This window comes from Mauremys reevesii, linkage group 2, assembly GCF_016161935.1.
Source record: "Mauremys reevesii isolate NIE-2019 linkage group 2, ASM1616193v1, whole genome shotgun sequence".
Lineage (NCBI taxonomy): Eukaryota > Metazoa > Chordata > Testudines > Geoemydidae > Mauremys > Mauremys reevesii.
In genome coordinates, this window is record NC_052624.1 from 220,175,326 (window position 1) to 220,187,534 (window position 12,209).

General features: G+C 40.7%; 1 protein-coding gene across 11 annotated transcripts in view; it reads left to right on the forward strand.

Annotated features, from left to right (window-relative positions):
• Positions 1-12,209, forward strand: part of RP1 (RP1 axonemal microtubule associated) — a 314,354-nt gene that overhangs the window by 100,821 nt on the left and 201,324 nt on the right. For all 11 annotated transcript variants that reach the window (XM_039527284.1, XM_039527282.1, XM_039527283.1 and 8 more), the window contains 6 exons: positions 2,566-2,717; positions 3,379-3,457; positions 6,767-6,842; positions 8,401-8,477; positions 8,581-8,612; positions 8,765-8,894. In XM_039527284.1, the coding sequence (XP_039383218.1) occupies positions 2,566-2,717; positions 3,379-3,457; positions 6,767-6,842; positions 8,401-8,477; positions 8,581-8,612; positions 8,765-8,894 (546 nt within the window). The remainder of the gene's footprint in view (positions 1-2,565; positions 2,718-3,378; positions 3,458-6,766; positions 6,843-8,400; positions 8,478-8,580; positions 8,613-8,764; positions 8,895-12,209) is intronic.

Consider the following 12,209-nt stretch of genomic DNA (forward strand, 5'->3'; position numbering starts at 1 on the left):
GATGTAGACTGGGGAAGTGGGAAATGGGTGACATGGAGGACCAGGAGTTCTGAAGGTGGCATGTTGAGGGGCAATTATTGTCCTAATTTAAAATGCTCTCAACCATAGGCTGTCGACTGCCCAAAGTCCATAGATAATGTTCTTGATCTAAAAATAAAACAAAGAAGGGAAGATGGCAGTACCTAGAGGACAGAGTTAAGGTTGTTTTGGATGTCTGAACAATGTAATTCAATACTTTCAGCTGTTTTCTTTTCTTTTATATTTAATCTTAATTTTGAGTTATCTGTTTTTTTAATCTCTCTGCCTTTTTTCTTCAGATTTACAGCTGCATAAATATAACCCATAAGTTACTATTCCCATTCTTAACTACAGTTTAACAGTATTTTGCCTGGGAGTTTTATTTTATGTCATATTACATATTTTGTGTTAAACACTCAAAGATGTTACAGTTTTCATTAATAGCCCTTCCCTTCTCTCCCAAATTTACAAAGTGATTAAAGAAGATTCCCCATCAAATGCAATAAAGGAATAATCTACTATTATTATTGCCTGAAGCACTGAAATATTAAAGCAGCGAAGCATTCTTTGATGCCATAAAGTGGAGACAATGGTGCTAGAATTTATTTTTTAACCAGTGCTTTTAAAGGGTTCATAGATTAATAGATTCTAGGACTGGAAGGGACCTCAAGAGGTCATTGAGTCCAGTCCCCTGCCCTCATGGCAGGACCAAATACTGTCTAGACCATCCCTGATAGACATTTATCTAACCTACTCTTAAGTATCTCCAGAGATCGAGATTCTACAACCTCCCTAGGCAGTTTATTCCAGTGTTTAACCACCCTGACAGTTAGGAACTTTTTCCTAATGTTCAACCTAACCCTCCCTTGCTGCAGTTTAAGCCCATTGCTTCTTGTTCTGTCCTTAGGGGCTAAGGTGAACAAGTTTTCTCCCTCCTCCTTATGACACCCTTTTAGATACCTGAAAACTGCTATCATGTCCCCTCTCAGTCTTCTCTTTTCCAAACTAAACAAACCCAATTATTTCAGCCTTCCTTCATAGGTCATGTTCTCTAGACCTTTAATCATTCTTGTTGCTCTTCTCTGGACGCTCTCCAGTTTCTCCACATCTTTCCTGAAATGCAGAACTGGACACAATACTCCAATTGAGGCCTAACCAGTGCATAGTAGAGCGGAAGAATGACTTCTTGTGTCTTGCTCACAACACACCTGTTAATGCATCCCAGAATCACATTTGCTTTTTTTGCAACAGCATCACACTGTTGACTCATATTTAGCTTGTGGTCCACTATAACCCCTAGATCCCTTTCTGCCATTGTCAAGGTTCCTTCCCCACTCTGAACTTTAGGGTACAGATGTGAGGGACCTGCATGAGAAGCTCTAAGCTCAATTAACAGCTTAGATCTGGTCTGGCTGCCATCACTCACAAGCACTACTTCTCTTCCCTGGGTAGCCTTGAGAGACTTCACCAATTTCCTGGTGAACACAGATCCAAGCCCCTTGGATCTTAAAACAAGGAGAAATTAACCAACCCCCTCCTTTCTCCCACCAACTCCTGGTGGATCCAGATCCAACCCCCTTGGATCTAAAAACAAGGAAAAATCAATCAGGTTATTTAAAAAAGGCTTTTAATTAAAGAAAAGAAAGGTAAAAGAAAACCCTCTGGGAGAGATAAGCATACTAGCTACTCCCACAGACAACAGATTCCAAACACAGAAGATGTTCCCCTGGGAAAAACCTTAGTTACACCAAAAAAATTACCCAAATGCCCAATTTGGTTCTTCCTCTAATTGCACAAGACAGGTTACAAATAAATAAACATAAACCTATTTATTCCTTTCTAAAACTTACTACTCTGATAAGAGGCTGGTTCCTTGATCTTTATTTCTCCGGCTGAAACTGAAACTGACTAAACAAAGGAAACTTCCCTCCTTCCTTTTGAAACATCTTGTTCCCCCATTGGTTCCTCTGGTCAGGTGTCAGCTAGGCTAGGTGAACTTCTTAACCCTTTACAGGTAAAAGAGGCATTAACCCTTAACTATCTGTTTATGACAGCCATACTCCTTCCTAGACAGTCTCTTCCCATTTTGTATGTGTGAAACTGCTTTTTTCTTCCTAAGTGGAGCACTTTGCATTTGTCTTTGTTAAACTTCATCCTGTTGATGGCTGCTGTCTGGAATATTTGTGATCTGACTGCTTATCTTGATGCTAATCTTGGATTTACTTTGTTTACTTTTCTGCTTTATAATGACTGTAAGTGGTGCTGTAGGACAAAAATATACTGTTGTGCATTTAGAGCTGATTTTCAATTTGCATTCGCCTCTGGGAATACCAACCTGCAGTAAACAGCATGCACACAAAATCAAAACAAGTTTGTGTGTCATTTTACTTAATATTAAATGGAATTTTTTATGAAATGAAAAGTACATGATAGTTGATCCTTGATACAGATGTATTTGCATGTATAGTCACTCTGCTTTACAACTGGATATTGCTATAACTATAGTAGTGTTTGTAATGTAAAAAACCTGTCTTCTTTTACTGTCAGTGACTATATATGAGGTGCACGTCACAACAGGAGAGCTGTGGAATGCCGGAACAGAAGCTGATGCCTATATTTCCATTCATGGGGAAGAAGGCGACACAGGCTCCAGACAGCTACTTAGGTCGAAGAATCCTAGGAAATTTCTAAAAGGACAAGTGAGTGACAAGAAGCATACTTCCCGATCCATTTGTCTGTCCTTTCTAGATCTCTACCTTGTAAGATCTGAGGCTGTTACAGGCCAAGGTGGGAGTGGGACTTACACTAGCAAAGATCACTGCTAGACTGCAAAGTTAATAGAAAACCTGCACAATTAAGCCAAAATTATTTTTTAAACATTTGCATTGATATGTGGGGGGAAATTATAATCCATAATAATTATTGTGTAGGTAAAGTGCATACTGTTTTTTAAAATGTCTTAGTTATTTAAATAATATATTTGGAGAGAAGAAATAACTTCAGTAAAATACATATTTTACTATATTCTGATATTAAGTTATGTTACAATTTGTGATTGTTTTGTTAACTAAACTTTGGGCTAGTTTCTGCTATCCTCACTCTAGTAATTGCATTGATTTGAATAGGACTAACACACATAAGCAAAGTGATCAGGATTAGCTCTTTAGTCATAATTGTTGGTCCTGGAAACCAGCTTTGCTTGTCTGCTTTGATATTATCATACATTTTTTCATAGATCATATCGGGATGCTCATACTTCATAGAAGAGTTTCACAGGTTTTATACCGTAGGTTTTATGGGTCCTATCGGATGGGGAGTTCTTTTAGAGATTTAATTGCACTTTTCTTGGCTGATTTGCAGACTGACCTCTTCCTACTTGAAGCTGTGCACCTTGGAAATTTGTACAAGATTGTTATAGGACACAATGGACTTGGATCAGGTGAGAAATCTCTACATATAGTAACTGAATACTGACCGCAGCTTTCTGTGAAATTACAGTAGGTATTTGTAAAATATTCATATGAAATAATGTGACCAAGGTATTTTATAGGGGGAGGCAAAGGGTTCCAAGAATACCAGTCATTAAAATGAAAAGGTTACATTTTGGTAGCATCACAAATTCCAAATAATCATCCTTAACCTCTATTATAGTCCAAATAATTGTATTAAAAAGTTACTTTTAAATAAAGAGTACTGAACATTATAGTTCTGTCATTTAAAAAATTGAATTTGTTTGTCTTTTCTGCACTTTGAATATTTCATTGTACAGTCTATATTCTGTATGTCTTCCAGAGATGGACTATCGCTGTAAATGAAATTTATTAGCATCATTATTATTTAAATTGCAGTAGCGCCTGACAGTCCCAACCAGGGATTTGAGGGCCATTGTGCTAGGTACACACACAGTTAATGGAAATATGGGCTATGAACCAAATTGCCTATGATCCCAAGACTTGGATTTATTTGACCCTGAATACCAAACACTGTAGCAGATCAATGCTAGACAGTCTGGGCCACGGAGTCTAGTAGAGGTATCAATTCTGTCTTGATATTTTAGATACAGGCAGTAATACAGTTACCCTCCCCATTTCCCATCCCTCTACTCAGCCCTCCAATGTGTACAAGGTGTCATTGCTAGATCATCCCACATTAATCCACTTGTGGAGGATATCCCAACCCCTCTCCATATGGAAGGGGAGAAGTGGCACTTCTGTCAGTTTCTCTTGTTCATTAGCCTTGCACGGATGCCCCTGGATTGGAACTTAGCAAGTCAAGAGTGCGGTGACCTCCTGGGGGAGGAAGAGGTGGAGCAGGTTAGATGAGATGTCTCTTTCCACAGTACTATTCCCTCTTTGTTCCCAGATTTTCACATGGAAATCCAGGAAAATCATGACTGGGAGCTGTAATATTTTGCTCGGGATCCCTTCTGTGGCTTCTTCTAAGCTGCTGAGAAAGGACCCAGTTAATGATTACATAGTTGTTATTGAACCAGGCTGTTAAATGGAAGGGAGACCACAAGAAAGTAGCCTCCCAGCAATTCCTTTTCCTAAGGATAAATCCCTAAGAACCACAGGGTTAGAAGGAAAAATGGCTCAAGAAAAACCCTATGTGGGGAAAATCCTTGAGTTTTCCACTCCTCCAGACAACCTGCTATAGGTTTTTCAGTGGCAGTCTTTATTATGCAACCTCCTATCTTAAGAGACCACACCATTATGATTAATTATTTATTATTAATTATTATTCTTATTATTTGTTTTATCTATTTGTATTACACTAATGCCTAGAAACCCCAGACTAAATCAGGGCCCCATTGTGTTAAGCCCTGTACAGAAACATTGTGAGACATTCCCTGCCCTAGAGAACTTGCAATCTAAGTAGACAAGTTGGACAAACGAGTGGGAGACAAAGGAAGTGTCTCCAGATCTATTGAATGCAGTCTTGCAGTCTTAATCCACTTTTATTGGAAGACCCACTTCCTCTAAGCAATTGATTTTTTTAATTAATCATTTGGATGGTTGCTCATGGTAGGTTTGACTGTATCTTAAAAAAATCTCCATTTTTGCATGAACTCCATTCTCATCAACTCTTCCTCTGCAGTAGCGTCTCTCAGGCAGATGCCTGCTATCCTCTGACGTTTCTGCACATTATAACATGGGTCTCTGTTGTGGAGTTTGGCAATGATGAAACAGCCATGTGCCAAGATCAGTAGTGTCAAACAATCAATTTTCTTCATTCTGCTTTGAGCCAGTCAATCCCTTGCTGGCAGTATGGGCCTCTCAGATTGGTTAATGATTAAACTGTCAGCTTCCTGGATTTCTGAAATATTCCATGGAGTTACACTGTCTCTCACAATGCGTACTCATCAAGGGAATATTGCCATGGACTTCCCGGAAATGGATAGTACCTCTGTTGGCAATGATAATTAATGTTTTAAAAAATTGGAGGCAGTGTTATTGCCAAATTGTATCCAAAATATGGATATGTTCAGCTTTATTGATAATTTGACCAAAATATTAAAGAATTAAAAAGACACAGAAAATATCTTCTCAAATACATAAATTAAATGCTTTAAATGAGAGGGATAAGGGGCCGTGCTAGCCTGCAACAATCCACTTTTAATGCCTCTGGTACTTCTAGCACATGTGACTATAAATGAAGAGTTTTTGAAGTGAATCTTTCTTTCCTTACAATAGCTTGTACTGTGATGAGGAGGTCTGTCCCCCTAAGGGTAGTGGTGCCTGGGCTCAGCCTACCTCCACCATGTGGAAGGGCCCTTTAAGATTTTGGGAGGTCTGGTATGCAAGGACCTAGTTGATATTGGTCAAGAGGAAGTGGTCTTGGGTATAAGTAGTGTTTGAGAGGAAATCCTGTTACTGTTTCTTTAAGGGCCCAGGACCAGGAGTCTAGTAGAGCAAGTGTGGCAAAGGTCCACTTTCTCCCAGCCCACTGGGATGAGCTTTAGAAAGGGGAGCAGCTCCTCCCTAATAGCAAGAAGGCCTGCCTGCTGAACCCAAGGACTAATTGGGGAAGAGGGGCCAGCTGAAGGAGAAGCTGGCTAAGGACCTACAGGTCCTAAGTTACAATCCCAGCTCCAAGAAGGAGAGCTGGCTGGGGGACTCCTCTCTTGAGGGAGTGACTCTTTGAACTACAACCCAGCTCCAAGAATGGGACTTGGGGTGATGGAGGGGGGGAGCTCCTGAACAGAGGTAAGAAAAACCTGCCAGGACGGTTATATGGATCCAGAGAGCACATGAACGTGAGTGACTAAAATGGTGAGTCACACTTTGTGGAAATAATTAATAAACCAGACCCCTCAGGAAGAGATTATGTGCTTTGACCTAATCTAGTCTGGTAATTGCCTGCAAGAGTCTGAGTGGGAGCTATGAGCAGTACACGTGCAGGCTCATGAGGGGTTGCTCTGAAAGCATTCAACCCTGACAAGGACCCTAACGTAATTACAGGAAAATGATGAGCACTACTATATATCAGGGAGTGACTCCTTGCACAGTGCTAATGTTATATTCATTTGTGTTTAAAGTTACTGGGTCTGATTCTGATCTGACTTAAACTGGTTTGACATTGATATAGCTCTGTGAATTCAGTGGAGTTTGCCTTGATTTAAGCTGGTGTAACTTAAATCAGAATCTGGCCAAATATATGAGTGTGTGTGTGCGTGTGCGCATGCACACATACACACACAGAGTAAATTTTCATTTTAGGATGTACTTTGTTTTTATTTTGTTCATAGGAAATGGATGGTTTCTGGAGAAGATTGTAGTCAAGGATCCTGTCACAGACCTGGATTATTCTTTTCCTTGTCACAGGTTGGTGGTGTTTTCAAATGGGTTATATTGTAATAACAACTAGTTCGTGGCTTCTCCAGTCAGGGGTGATTTCTGAAGTGCTTGTCCCCTGGGAGTCAAATTGATGATCCAACTCCTTTTACATACTCTAACAAACAGTCATAAGATGGTAACGTCTGGTCACTTCCCACCCGGGATACATTTAACCATTGACTGAGCATTGAAACATTCTATATAAGGCGTCTCCACCCCACACCTGCTACAACATTCAGCAGCTGCTGGCTGGCACATCCCCCTCATCTGACATTTTGGATCTGACATCAGCTGATCCACCTCTCCCTATATCCAAGGCAACACTTTCCAGTTGAGTGGGTTGCTCTCTCTCTAAGGGTAATTCTGCACCATTGACAATATCACAGGCATTTACTTCAGTGGACTTAGCATCAGGCTTTAGGTTCTCATGATATGGCTATCACTGAGGTGTATCTGAGCGAATGGTCCTTCCCCAGTCCACCCCAAACCTGGAGCAGCAGAACTTGAAGCAATCCCAATTTCCCTGCTGCTTCCCCTGTGGTCTCTTCTGTTCTGAATCTGCTACTCCCATGCTCGTTTCTAATTTTATCTACTATCAATTAATTCACAAATAGCTTATGGAAAGTGATATTAATAAAAATCAGTAGAAATATTAGGAATTAGTAAAGTCCAGTCACGTATGAATCGAGCTACAACTTGCCAATGGCAGCTCAATTCTGTGTCCTTCTTTCACTTCTACAAGTGAATAAATAAGTGCGCAAGACAGCTCTGAGTGATTGATGTGCACCCTGAAATTGATTTATGTGTGCCTGTGGGCTTTCTGCCCATCTGATACAGCACCTCCTCTTAGCGTGACCTAATTTTGATTCAGTATTGTAGGTGAGATGAACTGCTACAGAGAGAGCTTGAAATACAATGCTAGCTTCATAAATAATTCAGGGACAGAAAAATCCTGTGTGTGTTTGAAGGGCTTGATACACCTCTCACTGACATCACTTTTACAATGGTTCAACTCCTTTGATTTTAACTGAGTTAGCTCTAATTTATGCAGTGTAAGTGAGAAGAAAATAAAGCCTTTTTTACTTTTAATGGCACAGTTTACACCTGTACGGGTTGGGGGTGGGTAGGATCGTGTTGCCTGCAAGAAATTTGCTTCATGAGAGATGATTTTAGGAGTCTGTTGAAGCTGGGCTCCCTGAAGTAGCCTTTTGGGGGCAGACAGTGTGGTCAGTGGATCTGCTATTACTGATCCCTAACATTGGATCACTAGTTGAGATCCCCAGGTAGTCAGGCTGGCTTGGGCCTTTAGGCTCTGATCAAGAAAAAGCACTTAAGCACACATATAGCTTTAAAAAAGTGAGCAGTCCCACTGAAGTCAATGGAAACTTTCACCTGCTTAAAGTTAAGCACATGCTTAACTGCTTTGCTGGTTCAGGGCCTCAGTGCACAAAATATTAAAATGTAATGTGTAAACATTGTGACAAAAATATTGCTGGGTTTGAGATCAAAACAATATCATCAGAATGGGTTCTGTTTTTCTCCAAAGGTGGCTAGATCAAGGGGAAGAGGATGGTAAAATTGTAAGAGAACTAAATGTCACTGACACTACCACCTTCTCCGCAAGTAAGCATAAAACAATGCAAAGGAGAGTCCCTTGTTACTGTGACTGTGTCAAAGAATGGCCAGGATACTGTGTAAACTGATCACATTCTCCCTATCTCTGCAGGGCAAGAGCTGGAACTCAAGAGAGCGGAAAACGTAAAGACTTTTTCTCTTTTCAAAAATTGATTTGACAGTATACAAAGTCTGTTCTGGGGAAAATCAGGTCAATAGTTTTTCTGTATGTGACATTTTCTTCCCGTATCTTCTCATAAGGGCTCTTTTCTTCCTTCTTTTAAAAATATAACTAGTGGGCTGCTGAAAGATGGAAGTTTCAGAAAGGCAACACTCTTCAGTTCTACAACAGGCTCACCCGTGGTTTCATACGCCTCAGTCCAGATGGCACAGTTGATGCACTTGGTGACAAGAAGGACAAATATGGTAAAATATTTGCCAGATGGGGATGTGTGGGTGAACAGCATGAGGAAGGAGGGCATCATCAGATCATTGAGGGTGTCGTGTATAAGATTCAAAATTAATTCTAACAGGAGCAGAGGATGGCAACTATGAATGTTCTTACTCTTGAACACATTTACAACTATTAATGGTAAAAGCCACTTGGTTTTGTTGTAAAAGAACATCTCACAATGGCGTCCCATTATTAAATATAATCTAGTTCTCACGTGCTGGTTTAGTGATCCAGAATGCAAACCTCCATGGTGAGGGTGGTAAAACCCTCTCAACAACTGGGGCAGATACTGTCCCAGCCACCAGCTCCAAATGCTTCCTCCTCTCTACCAGCATCACTTCCATCTTATCTGGGTGAGCTTCAACCAACTCACTCCCATTCACGCCTCAGCTCTCTCTGGCAAGGAGAAAGTACTGTGTTACAAGGGTTTGAGAAAATGAGGTTAAAAGCTTGTTGTCATCTACATTATGGCGGTGCAACCCAAAGTGTCTCAGGTCTTTCCTGAGTGGCCTCACCTATGCTCTGAATAGAAGGGATGACAGAACAGAACATTGAAGGACATACTTGAGAGAGCCTTCAAGGCAATGAGCAAATTCCCAGCAATTACCCGTGGGATGTCTCTGAGAAATCGGGGCAGAAAACCCCCATATGAATAACTCCTCCAGTAATCTTCTCTATGCAGGACAGTCCACAGGTAGATCAATAAAATCTGATAGGCATGGAATACAGGTTTCACTTTATTTTTGTAAAGATCCCTTTTTAGTTGTCATGGTTGCTCTTGGAGTGCAATTATTCAGTGACTCAGAATGTTGAATTAATCAAATCATTAAGTATTGCCTTAAATTTCAGGGCATTCCAAATCCCTAAGTGCAGTTACCCAGCATGAGAATGTCCTGTAAATCCTACAGGGAGTTTCATTTTATGATTATAAACTGTGAACTACTGGGTAAACCTCCAAACCAACCTCCTTACATGAATCAGGACTCCTAATCTGCACTGAGGCAATAAGGAAATCTGTTCAATTTTTAACACTATGACTTTGATTGATGGATTGTGTTTGATTCAATTCCACATGGCACCACAGAGCTCATAATCATTTTGCATGCAGAATCCAAATTTACACTGCTGTCTGCTTCACTGTGGACTGCTGCACTTTCCTTCATGTGTATACGTGGACTTCTGTATGGAAGTTTTTAAACATATAAGCACATTAAATTTATAGCACTTTCTGTACATTTAATTTTACATATTAGAAGTAAAATCATCATGTATGTCATTTTCAGTGAGTAGTATTTTCAGTCTCTGTGTAATTGTGCAGGTACCACAACTGCACACACAGTTACTGCAAGTGGCCATGTAAATAGAGCACGCCACTAGCACAACTGTGATGTCAAATGTAGGCACACATCTACTTACACTTCTTGGCATGAAGAACACGTCTCTACCCCTCAACATTTCCCTTGAACTTTTGTTTGGATTAAATGCATGCCCATTACTTTACTAGGGCACAGACTAGCTCTGTACAACAGAAACTGATGTGAGACTTGTAGCTTAATTTTTCATCTTGGGGCACTGTTCCTTGTGCTCACAGTTAGGAATGAAGTTTCCAGAAGGAAACACCATCTACTTATCTTTCATAGTAAGCAACTTTAGTGGAAGCTACTTGGGCTGAAACTTTCCTGCCTTTCAAATGTTGGTGGGACTACAAGGAACAATTTATTAATAACTTTGGACCAGATCCTCAGCTGGTGTAAATCAGGTTAGCGCCAGTGCTTTTGATGAAGCAATGGCAATTTACATCAGTTGAGGATTTGGCTCAGGGATTATTAATTTTCCAGGATTTTTTATCCCTGAAGCTGGAAGCACTAAGAGAAGTGCCATTGTGATTATTATTTTTTGAGCTATGGTTTGATTCTGGCATGTAGGAACACTACCAACATGCAAGATGCCCCCATGTATGAGATAATTACCCTGAATTTAGTTGATCTAGCTAGAACAATAGTTTAAACAGGCATACAGTGCATGCAGCCTTGCTTCATTCAATGAATATACTTAATTTTTTAACTACTAAACAGCAGGTTGCAACAGCTCTATTTTATTATGAATGGAATAAAATTAGTCAATAGATAAAATCTCTGGGCCAGATGCTGCCATTCTGAGTAGTACCTTGCACTGCAAGTGGGCCCGTCAGAGTGACAGAAAAGGCCTATGGGAGAGAAATGGCTCACAGTGTTATTACACTGGGGATGAGTTTGACTCACTGTATTTATTGCTATCAGTGGGAGCTACAGGCATTTAGGGAAAGTACAATGTTATTTATGTATATATTTATAATGTGGTAGTGCCTGGAGGCCCCAGTTAGGGATCAAGGCTCCATTGTGGAAAGCACTGAACACTGTACTCTAAGAAGCACAGCCCAGAACTCTCAGCCCAGGAAGGAGGGGATAAGGTCGCCCTAGCACCCTCCTGATCCAGGGCTGCTCCAGGGACTGGAGAGACCCCAGGAATAACATGGCCCTAGAGCCTGTCTGAGTTATGGCAGCCTCTCTGGGGTGCCCTATGAGCCACAGTGATGCCTAGAATCTCTGTACTGCTGTGTGCTGTCCCCTGCCCCAAACCCGCACCTCTTGCCCCCAGGCCCAGTCTGGCACGTCTCTATGATGGGAATTGTCTTCCATATTGCCTGTGCTGGGGGAATCCTCCCCTTACATATACGGGGCTATGCTACTCCAGCCCTTTTAGCAGGTGCACAGGTGAAAATCTCTCCCTAAGTATATGATGAGAGACAACAGGGAGCTCCCTTGTGTTCCCCTGTTGGCAAGGCTATTATTATAATAAACAAACAACTGTCACTGCTAATGCAGTAAGCACTTCACAGCTTCATCATTGTCAAGGGTTTTGGAGACATCATGGAAGAGGTAAATCTTAAGAATATGGAAATTCAGAGCCACGCTGCAAAATTTGTTTTTACAAATAATAAATAGAATTCTCCTGAAAGAAATAGATTTTTATCTCCCTATCTATCTTAGGATATTATACTGCTGCCCTTCACTGTGGTATCTGCGGTATGTCTTCCACATAAAATCAATTAGCCATAGTGAGGCCTCTAGTACACTTCATGGAGTCCCTGGCTCCCTTTTTGGGGTATTGGGATGGGGTATTATTTTGTTTTGATATTTTACAAACAATAAATCTACTCTTACCAAGAGATTTTTGCTCTTCGCTGATAGCTCTCAGGCAGTGACTTTATGAGCTTCCCCAAATGAACTGGGAGGCGATCTGTTGAT